The sequence below is a fragment of the Eulemur rufifrons genome, chromosome 2 (assembly GCF_041146395.1).
Source record: "Eulemur rufifrons isolate Redbay chromosome 2, OSU_ERuf_1, whole genome shotgun sequence".
Taxonomy (NCBI): domain Eukaryota; kingdom Metazoa; phylum Chordata; class Mammalia; order Primates; family Lemuridae; genus Eulemur; species Eulemur rufifrons.
This window is the reverse complement of record NC_090984.1, coordinates 31147600-31169724: the sequence shown is the minus strand read 5'-3', so window position 1 is coordinate 31169724 and position 22125 is coordinate 31147600. Positions and strand designations below refer to the sequence as shown.

The 22125-nt window shown below is 36.8% G+C and overlaps 1 protein-coding gene across 7 annotated transcripts in view; it reads right to left on the bottom strand.

Annotated features, from left to right (window-relative positions):
- The window catches only part of CSNK1G1 (casein kinase 1 gamma 1), a 151150-nt gene that overhangs the window by 66437 nt on the left and 62588 nt on the right, over nt 1–22125 (bottom strand). For all 7 annotated transcript variants that reach the window (XM_069482798.1, XM_069482833.1, XM_069482824.1 and 4 more), the window contains one exon: nt 5455–5495. In XM_069482798.1, coding sequence (XP_069338899.1) covers nt 5455–5495 — 41 coding nt within the window. The remainder of the gene's footprint in view (nt 1–5454; nt 5496–22125) is intronic.

Sequence of the window (22125 nt, the reverse complement as noted above, 5' to 3'; positions counted from 1 at the left end):
GAGCCTGGTCTCCTGGAATTTCTTTATTCATATGTTTATATATAATATAGACTCACAAACACAAGTTTTATATGAGAGCATACTATATTTGCTGTTCAGTAATGTGCTTTTTTTTTTTTTTTTTGAGACAGAGTCTCACTCTGTTGCCCAGGCTAGAGTGCCATGGCGTCAGCCTACCTCACAGCAACCTCAAACTCCTGGACTCAAGCAATCCTACTGCCTCAGCCTCCCTGGGACTACAGGCATGCGCCATCATGCCTGGTTAACTTTTTCTATACATTTTTAGTTGTCCAGTTAATTTCTTTGGTAGAGACGGGGTCTTGCTCTTGCTCAGGCTGGTCTTGAACTCCTGACCTTGAGCAATCCTCCCGCCTCGGCCTCCCAGGGTGCTAGGATTACAGGCGTGACCCACTACGCCCAGTCAGGAACATCTTTATGTATATTTCTTTTAACACTTATGAGAATTAAAGATTGTAAATGCAAATTAAATATGTAACTACAGTCAAAGTGGTGTTCAAGTTTCCAAAAATGGAGTTTTCTAAAGATCCCAAAGATAAAGCAGCCAAACAACCACACTTTGCTCTATACCAAACTTCCAGAACTGGCTGGTTAATTATTCCAAATTGACAGTGTACCAGGCAACTAGCTTACAAGGCAATCAAACATTACCCTAAAAGTTGGAGTTTCCTATGCTTTTTGTGAATAAATGATGGGCAAAAATCACTACAAACTTATTGTGATCTCTCTTTAAAAGCTCAACATCTACATACCCATTAGGATGACTATTATCAAAAACAGAATATAACTAGTGTTGGTAAGGATGTAGAGAAACTGCAACCCTATGTATTGCTAGTGGGAATGTAAAATGGTGTGGCTGCTGTGGAAAATGGTATGGCAATTCTTCAAAATATTAGACGCAGAATTATTATGATGGTAGCAATTCCACTTCTGGGTATATACACTCCAAAGACTTGAAAACAGGGACTCAAATAGATAAACTTATACACTTATGTTCATAGCAGCATTATTCACGATAGCTAAAAGGTGGAAGCAATTCAAGTGTCCATCAATGGATATATGAATAAACAAAATGTGATATATGCACACAATGAAATTTTATTCAGCCTTAAAAAGAAAAGAAATTCTGACACAATGCTACAACATGAATAAACCATGAATACATTATGCTGAGTGAAATAAGCCAGTCACAAAGGACAGATATATGATTCCACTTATATAAAGTACCTAGTATAGTCCCATTCATTCATAGAGACAGGAAGTAGAATGGTGGTTGCCAGGAGGTGGGAAGAGCAGGGAATGAGCAGTTAGCATTCAATGGGTACAAAGTTTCAGTTGGAGAAGATGAAAAAATTCTGGACATGGATGGTGATGGTTTCACAACAATGTGAATGTACTAAATGCCACTGAATTGTACACTTAAGAAATAGTTTTAAAATGGTAAATTCTGGTAAAATCTTTTATTAGTTTCACATTTCCCCCATTCCATGGGTTGCCTTTTTACTCTGCTGACAGTGTCAAGAAGTTTTAAATTTTGTTGAAGTCCAACTTACCTATTTTTTCTTTTGTTGCCTCTGATTTTGGTGTCATATCCAAGAAATCACTGCCAAATCTAATGTCATGAAGTTTTTCCCCTATGTTTTCTTGTGTTTTATAGCTTTAGATCTTACATTTAGCTCTTTGACTCATTCTTAGTTAATTTTTGTGTATGATGTAAGGTAGGGATGCAACTTCACTATATGTGGATATCCAGTTTTCCCAGCGCCATTTGCTGAAAACACTGTCCTTTCCCTATTGAGTTGTTATTTTATTCATAAAACAGACTCTAAGGAAAGAAATGTCACATCTTCCTTTGATAATTCATGCTGGTGTTTAATAAATTTCATGGTTTGGAAGGGTTTTATATTTAGTTCAAATCTCATTACTGAAACTTAAACCTATTTGTCTTATTGTCTTCAAAAACAAAATAAAATAGTTCAATAACCTTTTTAATACTATAGTAGCCATCTTCAAATAATAAAACTATTCAATCACTTCTTAGACTTTCTTTTTGGGGCAGAGTAATTTCAATCCTTTAACTCTGCAGTCCCCAACCCCTGGGCCACATACCAGGTCCATGGCCTGTTAGGAACTGGGCTGCACAGCAGGAGGTGAATGGCCTGCAAGCGGTGGGCGAAGGCCATGAAACCAAAACCGGTCCCTGGTGCCAAAACCTGCTGCTTTAACCTTTCCTTATTGGTCTGATTTTTTAATTCTTTGATCATCTTTTAAGGCTCTTTCTGAAGCTACTTGAAGTTTTCTGCATTTTTCTTAAGATAAAGAATCCATAAGTCACAGAATTCAGAAGTTTCCTTGAAGTTATTTAATATATCCCTTCTACTATTCAATTTGTTTCTAGGAAGATTTTATCTAAATCAATTCAGGCAGACTGGAATATTCATATCCCTAGGGAGCTCTATGAAGAAAGAACTAAAAACCTTTGAGTGTAAAATCAACAATCATTAGGAGATGAACTTCAAGTTTCTCAAGCTTCTTGTAGTCAAAGGAAAAGTACATAAGACTAATTGTACTGTAGAGTCACTTTCTTATTCATTTATCTCTTTAGATAGAGAAGGAGCACTCTTGAATCTCTATGTGGTTGTAGATCTCCTACTATATCACTACCAAAGCAACCAGGTATAAAATCTGTACTTTAGCAAAATCACTAAGAATTCATAAGGAACCAAACAGAAACAGTGATAAAAAATCAACACAGAATTAGAGGTTGATCAAAACACAGAAAAGGAACTGTTTTTTTTTTCTGGAGAAATATCCTTTGGATTCCGACAAACCACAACAGGCAATAAATTAAAAAACCACAGATCCGTCCTCAAATATAAACTCTCAAACTTCATGCTGGAAACCTTAATAGGAAATATTCAATCTGATCTTGGGTAACCAAGTTAGTAAATAAAAAAGCAAAAACTCTAGAGTGCTAGGGCTGAAAGGGGGCATATACCTCAAATATATTCAGACATGAGGGTCTTTTTATTGAAGACTGAGGGACTTAAACCCTTCAGCCAATTCCCTTAGCACATTGTTGTAGCCTGCTCAGCCAATTGGGGGCTTCATGCTTTGCTGGAAGCACTATAAATAAAAGGCATAGCAAACAGTTGCTTGGAGAAGACAGTAAGATTAGCAGCATAGAGAATTTTTTTTTTTTTTTAAACAATAGTTAGAGGCCAGGCCCAGTGGCTCACGCTGTAATCCTATTACTGTGGGAAGCCGAGGCAGGAAGATCACTTGAGGTCAGGAGTCCGAAACCACCCTGAGCAAGAGCGAGATCCCGTCTCTACTAAAAATACAGAAACTTAGCTGGGCGTGGTGGTATGCGCCTGTCATCCCAGCTACTTGTGCAGGTGAGTCAGGAGAATCGCTTGAGCCCAGTAGTTCAAGGTTACTGTGAGCTAGGCTGATGCCACCACACTCTAGCCCAGGTGAAAAAGAGAAACTCTGTCTCAAAAAAATAACCCAAAAAACAATACTTACAAAAACCTGTGTTAAAAAGAATCCTAGAAGTCTGGGTGATATGTAAAGGAAGGGCTCATTACACTATTTTGTTTACTTTGTATATAATTTTTTAAAGGGTTCTTCGAAATCCAAGAAATGAGAGCCTGCAATGAAGATCCAAACAAAGTAGAACAGAAAACAGCAGTAGCAGGGCTTCCTTGCATTTTTGTGCCAGATGCTGATTACATTTCCAAAGTAGGCTGGCCATTTGCCAGAACATTTGCAGAATCACAGTTATTCTGGAACACACATGCCTGCCTGAAATCCTAAACCAACAGCAGCAGATGGCTACCTTGTAGGAGTGTGATGCTTAAGGCAAATTTTGCTTTTACAAAGAAAAGAGTTCAATTACTGCCCCCCATTTCCCTTAGAGAACAGAAGCCCAACAGCAAGAGGGGAAGTCCATAGACAAGATTGTTAACCCCTACAATGCCTTTATCAAAGACTTATTTGAAAGAGAAATGTGGTACTGAGACACATCATACTAGATGATAAGAATATTATTCTTAGCTTTAATAACTGGCTATACAAAGCAGAATAAAAATTTAATAAAAGGAAAGTAGAATGTAATGGTCAATCATATCAACAGTACATTATGTAAGCTTATCTATACAGGTCAATAGGTATGAAAGCCTAATAAATATATAGTAATAAGGCAAAATTTTAAAGTGTTTTAGGGACTGCTGCTTCTTGTTGGTAGTCTCAAATGATCAAAGATTATTACAACTTACCAGAGCAGTAAAACAAAAAATAAAAAACCAGATGTACTAGAGAATACTTTTATACCAAATTCCTATAAATAAAAAAGCATGGTTAATCCTTTAATATTCAATCTGATAGGATATTTCACCTGCATTTTCTGCTCCCAACAAGAGTTCCAGTAAAAAAAACAAAAGAAAATACTTGGTTCCCTAGAAGTTACCTATTCTAAGACTTGCTCCCTGTCCACCTCTTTGTAGAGAAACCAATCTGAAAACTGTCAATTCTTCACAAGACAACCCTAACTCCTCCACAAGCGAGCAAGCTGAATGAGAGGAAAGGACCCAACCACAGAACAGATGTGGATGTAGTAAATGCAATTCATTAGAAAAGAATAGCATTCAATTATCACAAGACATTTCCTTCCACCATTAACTCCTCTGCTTCCAACTAATAAAGCCCAAAGCTATCTGTAAACTGAGAAACTTACTAGGATTCACTATGAGGACAAACATTTACAACAGTTTCACTGAAACTAGTAATATTTCATGACTAAAAATGGTTTTGTTACCAATCTTAAATATAAAAGAATTGTTTCTTCTAAAATTATTAGTCCACAAAAATAAAATTATTAATTCTCTTTTTTAATAGGATATTTTCAATGACTAGTTTCGTTATTCACAAGATTAGTACTAATATAATCAATTGACCTCTACTTCTAATTTGACCACATGTGTTTTGCATGTTTGACATATTTTTAAGGCCATGATTAGAGGATCAGATATGGTTTTCTTCTAGAAGTACATTATACGTTACATTTTAAAAATGGATCAGTTATGTTCAAGAAAAAAAAAACTTTCAAATGACCTTATCTTTTTAAGATAGGTCTGTGAAAGGTACAGAGTTCACAGAATTACTAGGTTTTCCAGCTATTTTTTATAAACTAATTTTTGATTCATCATTGCTAACACCATAGTTAGCATCATCTAGCTATACTGCATTATGTACAATACAGTGATTCATCACTATAACACTATAATTGAAGAAAAATAACTACGTGGGATCATATGCAGGGCAAAAAAAAAAACATTAGTATTTTTGTGAATACTTAAAACTACTTTCCTGTAAAAAGATATAAGCAATAAGAGCACCAAAACATTAATTACCACAAACATAGATTCTACTCACCAGTTTGATTGCTACATATTCATTGGTGTAGAGATTTTTACCTAAGGGGAAAGCAGAATGTATATGTTTTAGTGACATTTACTCTGGGAAATTTTAAGTAAAATATTAGCCTACAGGGTCATGAGAAAGGTCATATTCCCAATGCTGTTCACATATATGAAACATGATTTATAAGTGAAAAGCTAAACAGAGATAATGAGATCCAGCAAAACTAGAAAAAAACAGCTTGAGAATTTGGAAATTTATGCTACACATGAGAATTTTTTTTTAAAGAGAAAACAAATCTCTCTCTTGCTCTCACTCACACACACATGTTCTTATTTAGTATTTCCCAACTATTAAGCCATAAGGCAAACCAAAAAGAAGAAATGCTAGCATTTCAAAGAGAGAGATTTTAACTCTTGGCACAATAAACACACACTCTCATTCTTTTAACTACCTGACAAATAAAAATTTTAAATGTTTTGTCATGGTATTTAGTTTCAACTTTAGATGGCATAATCAATAGTGTGGGTTGCCTGTAATCCCAGCACTTTGGGAGGCTGAGGTGGGAGGATCGCTTGAGGTCAGGAGTTCGAGATCAGCCTGAGCAAGAGTGAGACCCCATCTCTACAAAACAAATAGAAAAATCAGCTGGGCATGGTTGCACATGCCTATAGTCCCAGTTACTTAGGAGGCTGAGGCAGGAGGATCACTTTAGCCCAGGAGTTTGAGGGTGCAGTGAGCTATGATGATGCCACTGCACTCTAGCCCGGAGGGCAACATAGCAAGACCTCATCTCATTAAAAACAAACAAACAAACAAACTCTGAAATAAAACCAATTATTGCCCAACCTCCTTTTGGAGAACTCATCTAATGTCTGTAAGTAGATGATTCTCAAAGCTGTTTTGACTGTTCACCAGAACTCTGGCTCTGTATCTTTAACTATTTCTAGGAAAGAGATCTTCATCCAGACAACACATACACATCTCAAAGTTCTTCCCGAAACATCAGTTTTTCCTCTCAACTTCCCTACTTCTATTAGTGGAATCAATACTCTCAGACTTCTATACTAAGAATTTGGAGCGATGATGAGGATGAGAGCAACAACTATCCCTCAGTAAGCCCATAAAACATGCTGGGTACTCGGTTCCTTTCACCTCCCCACCTCCACTGATCCTTGAAGCCTTAGTTTTTAATTTCTCCTGAGTGCTTAGTACATATTATATATTAATAGTTTAGCCATTGCACTGGACTTTATATTGCTTCTTATCCGTTTGCTCTATCTTATCCAGCTAAACTGTAAATATCTTGAAGGTAGGGATTTTAATAGTTTTCTCAATGTACTATAGTGCTTGAGGCCATGCTCTGCACATATCAGACACTCAAAATCTCAACTGATTAAAAGTTATTGGTATTGTAGGAGTAGTATGACTACTTTTTAAATAATACATAGATGTCACTCTAGCCCGGGCAACAGAGTGAGACTCTGTCTCAAAAAAAAAAAAAAAAAAATTAAATTAAATAATACATAGATGTAATATTTTATTCCTATATATACATAGCTGAATATATATGCATTGAAAAGGATATGAAAAGATATATATTAAGGTATTAAAATAATTGTTTCTTAGTATTTTCTGATTTTTATATAGTGCATATTCTTTTTATAATTTAAAAAAACTGTTTCATTTTGGAAACAAAAAGCTGCTTGCAATACAAGTTCTCATTTATCAAGCTCTAGACAACAAAATGCCCTTTGCAATATAACTAGATCATAACAGTTTTAATACTGTTATTAGGTTGCCGAGTACCTTTATGTGTCAAAAAGTACACTAATTTAGGAATAATTTTTGTATGCAAATAACATAATAAAGAGGACACATAGGTTGCCAAATACCTAATAAACCTTTATAACATGAATGACTTCTTTTTCTAAGGAAGCACAAGTAGAAAATAGGTATTTTCCCCTCTACATATTAATTTCCTCAAGCTTCTAAAAGTTGCTTTGTGTTTCAGATTAATGTTCCCACCAAAAACAATTTTTAAATATATTTTATGAAGTTGTAAAAAGGATAGTAATAACTAATAGAAGAATAGATGAATATTAAGAGATAGCAAACTCCCAGGGAGATTAAGACTTTATGAGCTAGATATCTCATTGGATTATAATCTCTGCAATTTGTGAGGCTGAGGAGGGAAGCCTGCTTGAAGCGGGAGGAGGTGCCAGGAGTTATCAGCCTGGGCAACATAGTGAGACCTCATCTCTACAAAAAATGAAAAAAATTAGTCGGGCGTGGTGGTGCATGCGTATAGTCCCAGCTACTCATGAGGCTAAGGTGGGAGGAATGCTTGAGCCCAGGAGTTCAAGACTACAGTGAATTATGATTGAGTCACTGCACTCCAGCACGGGCGACAAAGCAAGACATTATCTCTAAAAAAAATAAATAAATAAAACTTCAATTTGGCCCAGGATTCCATCCACACCACCCACGATGTTGCACAAAGATTTTTTCACGACAGCCCTTCTGGGCTCTCTGTAAGCATTGTTATTGTGACTTAAAACCAATTTAAGCACACACTGAACCCTAAGAATTTAGCAGTGTTTAGAGGAAAAAGGTCAGGTTATAAAAGTCTAAATTATAAATACATTTAGGGTCTTTCTGAATTGTTGAAATCTCCCCTACTCCAGTTTTAATAATAAGAATTACTGGGACATGAGGAAGTTAGGGCACCAAATGTGTCCCTCATTTAATAATAAGAATTACTGGGACATGAGGAAGTTAGGGCACCAAATGTGTCCCTCATTAATTCAGAGTACAGCATGTCTATACTGTTAAAGAATTAATGTATTTGAAATAAGTAACAGATCTTTAATTTGACAGATAAAACATTTAAGGAACTGAGGTGCTGGCATATGTGTTCCAGAGGAATAAACCTGGATACATCTGATCTGTGAGCAAGAAGAGAAGGCAATTACACCTTATAGAGACTAGGAGAACTGGGAAAGTCTCAAAAAGTATTAGTAATTCTTTCCTTTTTCTACAGCCTCCCTCCCACCAAAGTCATAAAGAACAACTATGATATTAATAGTTGAAGAAGGGGTAAGAACATCTCAGAGTGAAGAAACAGCACAAGCAAAGAAAAATGAGGAAGTAGATAGCATAGGCTGAGAATGGTGAATGGGCTGGGGTGATGGACTGACTACAAGTATCATCATGAGGATCAAGTTTGTGAGTAGAGTAGTGCCATGATCAGATCTGTTATTTTGCATCACCACTTGTGAGGCAATATATAAGACAAACTAGAAAAATAAGAGACGAGAGGTAGGGGAACACATCTGAGTATTTAGTGTACATGATATGTAGATACCAGACATCCAAAATGAGCAACACTCAAATTTCACCCTTCACAGACTGTATTCTAGCTCCTCACAAGGGCCTTTTGGGTAGTGGCTCAAAAGTTTGTCAAATAAATCATAGGATGTGATGAGTGTTAAAAGAGAAATACAAACAAGTCCATAAAAGAGCTTGGATAAGGGAGGGTAACACATTTGGGCACTAGTAGCATTTTAAGTGAGCCCTGAAGGATGAATAGAGGGGAGAATAAAGACATTTCTTATAAAACAAAATACCAATTTGAACAATAATGTAGAGACAGGATAGAAAATGCACAGAATAGTGCACAGATCACACCACTGCACTCCAGCCTGGGTGACAGAGCAAGACTCTTTTTCAGATAAATAAACCAACCAACAAAGAGCAAATGCACAGAATCTGATATACTGAGTGAAGCCACATAATTAGAGTACATGGTATGTAGGAAGAAATGGTGAGAGCTAAAGCTAGAAAGATCCTCTAGAACAGGTTATGAATAACCTTGAATATCAGCGTCTTACTATAAGGTATATACACTCACTGGTACATGGAAGTGTGCCAGGGCATTTGTGTACTAAGCTATAGGACAAGTAAGACACACTTTTCTTGGATCTTCATTTTCATTTGAAGATTTGGGGAAAAATCTTTTTTACATGAAAACAAATATACTGTATTATAGAAATTATGCACAGATTTCTTTTGAAGGAAAAAAAGCAAGGGTTCAAAGAAATCCCAGGCACTTATGGATCTGTTCCTTCCACATAGAATCTCGAGGGGTCTCATCATTCAGGGTATAACCTTTTCTTATTTTCCCTGCATTTAGCTAGGCAGCTACTTTTCACAGCGAAGTTGCCTTTCAACTAAGCTTTCTGTTTAAAACCCCCCTTTTGCATCCCACCTTTATGAAGTTCTTAGTGTTTCCAATTCCAAGCATATCTGGTATATTTTATAGGATGAACTGGCCTACCCCTTCAGGCACTCAGCTTTCTCTGGAGTGCTAAATTAGTTACCACTTAACTCTGTGCTTTCCAGCTTCCAAAATTTTGTTAACATTTCTCATCTGTTTTCATCCTCTCTTCCATTTTTTGGGTTCCTTGTGGTTTTCTGCTTTTTATTTTTAAAAAATCCCACTTCTAAATACACTTTTTAGTCTTAAGACTGAACCAGCATTCAAATCCATAAACTTTCATATATAATTATTTATGTATATATCTTTTTATCTCCACTAAGCAGTGAATTTCCTGAGGACGAGAATGTTCAACTTGTCTTTTTATCCCTAGCAACAAACATAGTATCTGACATATAGTAGTTAGCAGATGCTTGCTGAAGTGAAACAAATTGACTTGATAATACATAGAAAGTTCTTATGTGAAAGTTCTAGGGTGATAAAAATGGAAGGCTAGTTTAGAATCAGATTACGAATAATCCTAAATGCATATATAGGAGTTTTAATTTCATTCTTCAGTTTGCTGTGAAACCACCAAAGGTTTTGTGTTAGAGAAAAAGAAAATGGTGTAAGTTGTATTTACGAAATATTAATCTGACAAGCATATGCCAACAAACAGGAAAATTCTAGAAGTAACTGATAAATTCCTAGACACATAAAACCTACCAAGATTGAGTCATGAAGAAAAAGAACACCTGAACAGACCAATAACAGGTAACAAGACTGAAGCAGTAATAAAGACTTTCCCAAAGGAAAGCCCAGGCTGATGGCATCACCGCTGAATCCTACCAAACATTTAAAAAAGAACTAATACTAATTCTTTTCAAACTCTTCCAGAAAATTGAAGAAGAGAGAATTCTTCCACATTCATTCTGCGTCCAGGCATTACTCTGATACAAAAAGCAGACAAGGACACAACACACACACACACACACACAAATGAAAACCATAGGCCAATATTCCCTGACGGAACACAGATGCAAAAAAACACAACAAAATACTAGCAAACTGAATCCAGCAGCACATTAAAAAAAATCATTCACCATGATGAGTGTGATTCATCCCAGGGATACAAGGATGGTCCAACATATACAAATTGATAAATGTGATACATCACACCAACAGAATGAAGGACAAAAACCATATCATCTCAATAGATGCAGAAAAGGCATTTGCTAAAATTCAACATCGCTTCATGATAAAAACACTCAACCAACTAGGTATACAAGAAATATACCTCAACACAAATAAAGGTCATACATGACAAACTCATAGCTAACATCATACTGAATGGGGAAAAGCTTTTCCTCTAAGAACTGGAACAAGACAAAGATGCCCCCTTTGATTACTCTTATTTAACACAGTACTCAAAGTCCTATCTAGAACAATTAGAAAAGAGAAAGAAAAAAAGGACATACAAATTAGAAAGCAAGAAGTCATATTGTTCCTGTTTGCCAAGGACAAGATTATATATATAGCAAATCTCAAGGACTCCACCAAAACACTGTCAGAACTTATAAATGAATTCAGTAAAGCTGCAGTATACAAAATCAACATACAAAAATCAATAGTGTTTCTGTATGCCAATAATGAACTCTCTGGGAAAAAAATCAAGAAAGCAACCCCATTTACAATAAATGAGACAGCCTACATAACACCATACATGGTGGCTGATACATCACCAAATGCTAGCTTGCTTGTGTTTACTTACTTTCGCTAAGGGCACCAAAAGAACTGAACACATGTCACCCTCTTATCCTTACTTCTTAGAGATACTGGAGGTGATAATTCTCCTAAGCTAAGCATTGCACAAATGAATTGCTATGCAAGGGGGGAAATCCATCATTAAAAGTTAACAGGGCTAGGTGCAGTGGCTTGCACCTGTAATCCCAGCTACTCAGTAGGCTGAGGCAGGAGGATCACTTGAGCCCAGGAGTTTGATATCAGCCTGGGTAACAACAGCAAGAACCCAACTCCAAAAATATTTTTTCAAAACTCAGCTGGGCACAGAGGTCTATGCTTGTAGTCTCATTTACTCAGGAAGCTCTCAAGATGGAAGGATGATGATTTGAGCCCAGGAGTCCAAGGTGCAGTGAGCTATGATCAGACCACTGCACTCCAGCCTGGGTGAGAGAGCATGATGCTATCTCTAAAATATAAATAAATAAATAATAAAACTTAATAGGCCAAAACAAAATGTAGCTATGTTTTGGAAGTCTAGATAATCATTCAGCCACTGTCCTAAGTAATATACAATACTCAGAAATTTTTCTCTGGAAGAATTTAATTACAAAGATTGACGGTTAAAAGCCTGTCCATTTAAAATTAATAACTGCTTCAGCTAAACAAAATAAAAATAAAAATGTATAAATAACTGTGAGAAAGGCAGGCAGTTTAATGGACAGAAAAATACCATTGATGAGCTGGCAAAATCCCAAGCACTCAAAGCTTTTAGTATGTGTTGCACAAAATCCACAATGCTTCCCAAGCTCGCTTCCTGGCTATGGGTTCTTTTATTGTTAATGGAAAAGAAACTGCATTAGATAGTAGTTTTTGAAGCTTTATATCTAAACTCAGCCCTTTTGAAGCAGCAGTCCGGGATATGATGCCATCTATAAAACCCTCTGCATGAAGACTTCCTGTTCAGTAAGTCACCTACAGAGACAACATTTACCGTAAGCTTCATGAGACAAAGAATTATTTCAAAGAACCAGCAGGTCTCAGTTCTCAGAGCCACACTGATAAAGGAACATACAGCCACAGGTTCCCAGTTTAGTTAGCTCTCCAGCTGTCACATTTTCTTGCCCTAAAGTGAAAGTAGTATATGTATAAATTACTACAAAGAACTTATAAAAAATCCAGCCAGATGAACTTGAGGCAATTAGTAGTTAAAACAAGTAGCCACTTTTACGTTAACTCAGATTGGTTGCTATAATTATTTAGGGCAAAGAAGCCAAATTGCCCTATTGCCTCCTTCCACCCAGAGAGCAACTCCTTAAGTAGGTAGTATGATTAGGGGGAAGAAGATAGTAAAAGGCACTACCACTTTAAAGAAAAAAGCTAGAGGACTTTTTCATTTTTACTAACGTAATACTATTACTGTATTAGTACACTATGCAAAAACATTTCTCAAATGGTTAGTACTTAAGAGCAAAGATAATTTCTTCCAGGGCCAAGTTTTTTCAAAGGATTACCTATCAATAACAGTAAGCAGTTTATCATAAAAAAATATGACTGGGCACAGTGGCTCATGCCTGTAATCCCAGCCACTCCAGAGGTCGAGGCAGAAGGATCACTTGAGGCCAGAAGTTCAAGACCGGCCTAGGCAACATAGCAATATCTGGTCTCTAAACAAAACCTTCTTTAAATTAGGTAGGCATGGTGGCACATGCCTGTAGTCCCAACTACTTGGGAGCCTGAGGCAGGAGAATCCCTTGAGCCCAAGAATTTGAGGCTGCGGTGAGCTATGATTATGCCACTGCACTGCAGCCTGGGTAACCGAGTGAGACCCTGTTCCTAAAGAAAAAAATCTTATTAAAGCTTGCTTAGGCAGGGTGCGGTGGCTCACACCAGCACTCTGAGAGGCCCAAGTGGGAGGATCGCTTGAAGTCAGGAGTTCGAGACCAGCATGAGCAAGAGTGAGACCACGTCTCTACTAAAAATAGAAAAGTCAACCAGGCGTCGTGGTGCATGCCCATAGTCCCAGCTACTTGGGAGACTGAGGGAGGAGGATCACTTGAGCTCAGGAGTTTGAGGTTGCTGTGAGTTAGGCTGATGTCACAGCACTCTAGCCCGGGTGACAAAGCAAGACTGTCTCAAAAAAAAAAAAAAGCTTAATACCACTGGTGATGGTATAGAGTATGTTTATTACTATATTAACAAAACAGACAGTACTAAAATGTTTTCTGAACTGTAGGACATGATCCATTAGTGGGGTGTGATGTAAATAAATAGATTCAAATACTTATTTGAAAAAATGTCTTGACTAACAAATTCTTTTTTTTTTTTTTTTTGAGACAGAGTGTCGCTTTGTTGCCCAGGCTAGAGTGAGTGCCGTGGCGTCAGCCTAGCTCACAGCAACCTCAAACGCCTGGGCTTAAGCAATCCTACTGCCTCAGCCTCCCGAGTAGCTGGGACTACAGGCATGCGCCACCATGCCCGGCTAATTTTTTTTTCTATATATATTTTAGTTGGCCAGATAATTTCTTTCTATTTTTAGTAGAGACGAGGTCTCGCTCATTGCTCAGGCTGGTCTCGAACTCCTGACCTTGAGCGATCCACCCGCCTCGGCCTCCCAGAGTGCTAGGATTACAGGCGTGAGCCACCGCGCCCGGCCTAACAAATTCTTTAAAGAAAAAAAAAAGTATAAAATAAAAAGTGCCAGAGTATATCATACTTAATAAAGGTAAATATTATTTCATGAAACTTTTGAGATATATATATATTAATTATGTATGGATTAAATCACAATATTCATTTTTAGTATGAGTCATGGTCAAAAAAGAATAAAAGCCATCAATAAAAGCTTTCTAAAAAGCAGTTTCAATTATTTCATTTTGAGATAGAAAGCGCAGGTCAGTGGTTGGACTAGCTTCTATAACTTTCCTAATGCATTAAACATGATATTCTGATCAACCTGTTAGTAGGAAAAAATGAGGATGCTTCTAACAGCTGAAAGTCTGGAGTGAGGGTAGGTGGAGTGATGTAAAGGGGGGCAAGGGCCAAAGGAAAGGGAGGAGGAAGAAGTCATTTATAAATCGTGTTAAAGCAAGACCCACACTCTAGGGGTGAGTATGTACAGTACTTTCAAGAGTCTATGCTTTACAAAACAAATGTGTAAAACATTCTACATTACAGTGGTGGGGGAAAAACTGGAATGACTCATTCCAGAAAGCATGAAACTCTGCAGCAGAAAAATATATTTTTAAAAATTATGCATAATTTCAAAGGTATATGATTCCCCCCATGTAACATACCCAATTTCAATACCCAAATTATTTTGGAAAAAAATCTCAGATATCATATCATTTCATCAGTAAACACTGCACTAAGGGTATGTAACAGACTTGTAGTTTTTCAGAACAGATGGGTAATTTACTATTTGAAGACCTCTACAATACCAATGTGGAAAATTAAAAGATCTAATGGAAACCCAAGGAAATAGAAAGGTGACAATACCAGTGAGACATTGCAGCTACCCAAGTAGAAAAAGAATCCAAGCAATCCTTTGAAAAGTAAAAGTACTGAAAATGGAAAGACAATTATGAACAGAGTTCATGGTAAAGCAATCAATCCAGGAACTAAAATCATTAATTATCAATGACCTGAACTTGATCATCATGCAAAATAGTCAAATATATTTTCCTGCCAATAAAAATGTAGACCTCCATTCTAGATGGTAATTCAAATTTTGAGAGGAAATATAGATGTTATTAATGAAGTGGTAAGAGTAAAAGAATATTTCTACATAAAATTAGGCACTCAACTAATGTACATATTGGAGAAGCCACAGTATCACGAGAACTTCATAAATTCCACTGATGCGCCTATGTCCCATTGTCTATGTGTTTCTCATCCTAACAAACGTATGTACACAGGAGCAGTGTTAACCCTACATGTTTCGTATCTTTTTTAAAAAGTCTTCTTTTACTGTTAATTATCTGGACATTTCCTGAAGAGTCTGGCACATAATTTTCAGCACTATTTAGAGCCACTGATAGTAAAGTAGCTCCACCTGAAACTGGAAAGCTGTGTTAATATGAAAAAACAAATTTTAATCCTCTTGCATAAATGATGCACCTTTTTTGTAATTTAATTTACTTCTTTTTTTTATTGAGGTGTAACTTACGTGCAGTAAAGTGCACAAATGTTAAGCATACAGTTCAGTGAATTTTCATATGTATCTGTACATATATCCATGTAACCACCATTCAGAAAGAGAATATTTTCAGCACACCACTAGGCTTTCTTGTGCCTCTTTCTTCCCAATCAATAATTCCCACTTACCATCACCAAAAGTAATGTTTTTTGGGGGTTTTTGGTATCTTTCTTTTATTTTTTAGTAATCTGTTTTAATTGCTATTGCAAGAGATCAGTTTTGCTTATTTTGGACACCATATGGATGGAATTATCTAATAATCACTCTTTTGTGTCTGGACCCTTTTCCTTGATTATGTCTATGAGATTCACCCACTTTGTTGCATGTATTAGTAGTTCATACCTTTTCATTACCATATGGCATTCCATTGTATGAATATACCACACTTTATTTGGGTTGTTTTCAGTTTGGGCCATTAGGATTAATGCTGCTATGAACGCTCTTCAACATATTTCTTGGTATACATATATATGCATTTTTTTCAGTACATACTAAAGAGGAATGTCTGGGTTATAGACTATTCTTATGCATAAATAAAACACCCATCATCTGATGAATGAATAAACAAAATATGGTGATGGATAAAGAAATGACCTATCTTCTACAAGTGATCCATAAATAAGAAAGTATACAGCTTTCCTCCATTAAGGCCATATTGTTAATTATAAAGAAAAAATATATTTTATATATACACACACACTCATAAATGTACAGGTTTCAGTGTGTTATATAGTCCTTTCTTTTTCAGTTAGGACAATAAACTTACCAAATTCACTTTGTGGCCAGGCACAGTGGCTCATGCCTGTAATCCCAGCACTCTGGGAGGCCAACGAGGGAGGATGACTTGAGGCCAGGAGTTCCAGATCAGCCTGGGCAACACAGTGAGATGCCCCTCTACAAAATAATTTTTTTTAATTAGCTGGGTGTGGTGGCATGCACCCATAGCCCCAGCTACTCAGGAGGCTGAGGTGGGAGGATGGCTTGCGCCCAGGACAACAGGTAGTCACCCCATTCAGGCCTACCTTTCCTTATATTTTATCTTACTTTAAAACTGCTGCTTCTCCCTCTAAATCAAAACTCTACTCTGTTGGTGTCTTAAGCTAAGCATTAAGAAGCAACCAACTTAATTCCATTTATAATAGCCAAGAGATAGAAGCAACCCAAATGTCCATCAATGAATGAATAAACAAAATATGCTACATATATACAACAGAATATTATTCAGCTTTAAAAAAGGAAATTCTAACACAAACTATAACACAGATGAACCTTGAGGATGTTATACTAAGTAAAATAAGCTTGCTACAAAAAGACAAATACTGTATGATTCCATGTATACCAGGTATCTAAAGTAGTCAAGTTTATACAGAATGTAGAATACAAGTTACCTGGGAAGAGGGCAAAAAGGGAGTTGTTTAATGGGTATTGTGTTTCAGATTTACAAGATGAAAAAGTTCTGGAGATCCACTCCAAAACAATGAGAATATACTCAACACTGCTGAAATGTACAATTAAAAATGGTTAAAAGGGTAAATTTTGTGGTTTTTTACCAGAATTTTATTTTTTAAGGAGTCGGGGGCTGAGAGAAGGGGTGTTCAGTTGCTTTGTTTTTTGTTTTTGCTTTTGTTTTTTCCTTAATTTCCAGAGACGGAGTCTCACTCTTGCTGAGGTTGGTCTCAAACTCCTGAGCTCAAGCAATCCTCCCGCCTCGATCTCCCAGAGTGCTAGGATTACAGGCATGAGCCACCACGCCCGGCCTTTAATCAGAATTTTAAAAAAATGAATTTGGGCATTTCTGTTCAGACCCACAAATACCATTTTTAGGTAAATTCCAAAACCTACATTGTCAGTGTGATAGTAACTATTGTCATTCTGAGCATAGTCACCACCAACTTGTCATGAGAGAACATGGTCACTGGAAAGGCCATAGCAAGATTTAACAATAAATTAGTTTTCTCTTTAAAAATAAAAAAGACAAACCAACTTAATCGCATATACAAAAAGCATGAATAACTGAAAGCATAACAATTCACTGGACTTGCTAAAGTCTAATTTGTAGTATTTTAGGCAATGAAGTATTTTTTGCTAAAACGCAAAAGTTTGCTGCTTTAGTGGCTAGAACTGAAATGTTCTTAACCTATGCTCATCAGATCCTCATCCAAAAGAAAAAAAATCTTTCCTTGTAGGGGAATAAACATAAACATCACAAAAGCACCATCTCCTTTTGAAAACTGCCTTTCTTTAGATTACCTTAAAGATCTGGTGGAAAAAAATAAATTATAGGATGAGCCTCTGTCAGTTATTAAAGTGATTATGAAAACAGTCAAACATAAATAAGAATATAAAATCATGATTCACAATATATAACTAAAGAATGACTATAAATGAAGTAACAGTTGTATCTCTAGCAGACAATTTATTGAAAAATAAAAAATTTCTCAAATGTGATGCCATTTGGAACTTTTCTAAGTCAAAATGTGGTTTCCCAGGAGGGAAAAATCATTTCAACCAATACCAAGTAATTATTATTATTATTATTTTTTTTTTTTTGAGACAGAGTCCTGCTTTGTTGCCCGGGCTAGAGTGCCATGGCGTCAGCCTAGCTCACAGCAACCTCAAACTCCTGAGCTCAAGTGATCCTTCTGCCTCAGCCTCCTGCGTAGCTGGGACTACAGGCATGTGCCACCATGCCTGGCTAATTTTTTCTGTATATTTTTAGTTGTCCAGTTAATTTCTTTCTATTTTTAGTAGAGATGGGGTCTCGCTCTTGCTCAGGCTGGTCATACCAAGTAATTATGATAATACTTTTTCTTTTTGGAGACAGGGTCTCTCACAATGTTGCCCAGGATGGTCTCAAACTCCTGGGCTCAGGTAATTCTCCTGCCTCAGCCTCTCAAGTAGCTGGGATAACAGGTGCATGCCACTGTACCCTGCTATACTACATCTTAAACAAACCCAACATAATATTGTATGTAGTTACATTAATTACACTAAAAAGTCTGCATATCTATTTTAACTAAGACTATATACCTTTTTTCCTAACAGCTTTTGAGAGAGAATTCATACCATAAAATTCACCCATTTAAAGTGTTTTCAGTGAGTTTCAGTATGTTCACAGAGTTGTGCAACCAGAACTATAATTTTAGAACTTTTCCATCACCTCAAAAAGAAACCCCATACTCTTTTATTTGCATGTACTATTACATACCCATCAGTCATCCCAGCCCTCCTCCCCAACACACGAGCCCTAAGAAACCACTAACTAATCTACTTTCTGTCTGTATAGATTTGTCTATGCTGGACATTTCATATAAATAGAATCACATGATATGTGGTCTTTTGTGAGTTGATTCTTTCACTTAACATATATTAAAGGTTCATCCATGTTGTAGCATGTATCTTCATTCCTTTTTAGGGCCTAATAATACCACATTTTATCTATTAATCAGGTGATAGACATTTGGGGTGTTTCTACTTTTTTGAGGAATTGCCAGACTATTTTCCAAAGTAGCTATACCATCTTATATTCCCAACAGCAGGGTGTAAGAATTCTGATTTCTACACATCTTCCCTAACCAACACTTGTTATATATTATCTGATTCTAGCCACACTAGTGGTAACTGTGTGGTAACTGTGGTTTTGATTTGCATTTCCCCAATGACTAACAATTTTGTGCATCAATTTCATGTGCTTCGTGGCCATCCTTACATTGTCTCTGGAGAAATGTCTATTCAAATCCTTTGCCCATTTTTTAATTGGGTTATTTGTCTTTTTATTGTTAGGTTATAAGAGTTCTCTGTATATTCTCAATACCAGCCCCTTATCAGATACATAATTTCCAAGTATTTTCTCCCATTATGTGGGCTGACATTTTATTTTCTTGATGGTTTTCTTTCTTTCTTTCTTTTTTGAGACATGGACTTGCTCTGTCACCCAGACTAGAGTGCAGTGGCATGATCATAGCTCACTGTAACCTCAAACTCCTGGGATCAAGCAATCCTCCTACCTCAGCCTCCTGAGTAGCTGGGACTACAGGCATGCGCCACCATGCCCGGCTAATTTTTTCTATATATATTTTTAGTTGGCCAGATAATTTCTTTCTAGTTTTAGTAGAGATGGGGTCTCGCTCTTGCTCAGGCTGGTCTCGAACTCCTGACCTCAAGCGATCCACCGCCTCGGCCTCCCAGAGTGTTAGGATTACAGGCGTGAGCCACCGCGCCCGGCCCACGTGATATTTCAATTGCACACTTAACCAACCAGTAAGTGGTAAGACTATATGGTATACAATAGAAATATTTGTTTGGGATATCTTGCATCTGGGCTGCAGGTGCAATTCTATAGCAAACTAGTTGTTTTCCCTTGACCAAGTCATTTAATTTTGAATTTATCTCATCTTTAAAATGAAGATAGTTTGCACTAGACAATGCCAAAGTTCTTCATAGGTCTAAAACTAATGGGCTGGGCACAGTGGCTCACACCTGTAATCCTAGCACTCTGGGAGGCCCAGGCAGAAGGATAGCTTGAGGTCAGGAGTTTGAGATCAGCCTGAGCAAGAGCAAGACCCTGTCTCCACTGAAAACAAACAAACAAACAAACAAAAAAAAAAAAAAAAAAACAGAAAGAAATTAGCCAGGCAACTAAAAATAAAAAAAAAAAAAAATTAGCTGGGCATGATGGCACATGCCTGTAGTCCCAGCTACTTGGGAGACTGAGGCAGGAGGATCACTTGAGCCCAGGAGTTTGAGGTTGCTATGAGCTAGGCTGGCGTCACGACATGCTAGCCTGGGCAACAGAGCCAGACTCTGTCTCAAAAAAAAAAAAAAAAACTTACATAACTACTACTTTTGTTGATCTGGACTTCATACATCTATTCAGTCAGTCAAAGTTAACATGAGCTTTTTGGAAGCTAGGACACATTCTTGTCTTATACTAAACTCACAGTCATCTTTTTCATACTAACTGTTCCTAATCTAGTTGTCAGATCCAACACTGTATAGCAGGGTTTGTGAACCATGATCAGGACTTTTGTCAACTCATTGCTTATTTAAGATAATGTTAAAACTTGAGCCTGAGCAACAAAGCGAGACCTCGTCTCCACAAAAAATAAGAAAAATTAGCCGGGCATGGTGGCATGTGCCTGTAAGTCCTAGCTACTCAGGAGGCTGAGGCAGGAGGATTCCTTAAGGTTTAACAAACCTGGAATTTTATCATTAAATTCTTTTGATCCTCCTGAGTCAAGATGTCAACATACAATCCCGTAAGTCTGTGACACTTCTAAAATTACCACATTAACATGATCCAGACTGTGTGTCAATCAATGTGGTTAAAACTCTTCACTCCTACATTTTTTGATGGATTATGCTATTGACAGAATTCTTCCTCAAGATCTGTTAAAGCTGTTTAACCTCAACAAATTCTGCTTAAGTTAAAACTAACAGGATGTAATTCCAAAAGAAATTTAAACTGCAATATCACTAGGAACAAGAATTTGATACACATTTGATATGCTTCCAAGAAAATTAAAATGCATTTTGTCTGAAGTTACAATTTTAAATCAAATTCCTCCACAACATACAGTGGAACCAAAACAAATGATATAATCTGTGACGCCTGTAAAGTGGATATATAAAAATAAACATCCTTTTTTTCTTTTTCCTGAGACAGAGTCTCACTCTGTTGCCCAACCTAGAGTGCCATGGTGTCAGTCTAGCTCACAGCAACCTCAAACTCTTGGGCTGAAGGGATCCTCTTGCCTCAGCCTCCTGAGTAGCTGTGACTACAGACATGCACCATCCCACCCAGCTAATTTTTTCTAATTTTACTAGAGACAGGGTCTCACTCTTGCTCAGGCTGGTCTTGGTCTTGAACTCCTCAGCTCAATCGATCCTCCTGCCTCAGCCTCCCGGAGTGCTAGAATTACAGGTATGAGCCACCACGCCCTGCCCTATGGCCCTATGAATATTCTTTTTACTTCTCTTTATGACTGAAAATTTTCTTCATACAAACTGAAGAAAAATTAAAACAAATTATTAAAAAACATTTTGTATTATATATACTAACCAAGTGCTCACATGTATCAAGCACTGGCATGAGTGGTTATGTACATTATCTGAATTAGATCTTCACAACAAATCCGTAAGGTAGATATTATTATCCACCTTTTACAGAGGAAGAAAATGAAACTCAGAAAGGCAATTGACTTCAGTACTCCTACTTTTAACCACTTGGGGAGGAGAGTAATGACATGACTTCTAAAACTTGTTTGTGTTATCCACAGAACCTAAAAATTTGCAAATTTGTAGAAAAACTTGAACAATGTTGTAAATGCACATTGCATCAATGTTTGGTTGGTTGGCTGGGTTTTTGGCTAATATAGTTTCCTTTGTTTAAAATGCTAACATTTCCTAAGAAACTATTAATTAAAAGGTAACATTTGATTTTACAATGCCTTCATTTTCAACTAGAGCAGACATAACTTTAAAATTCATG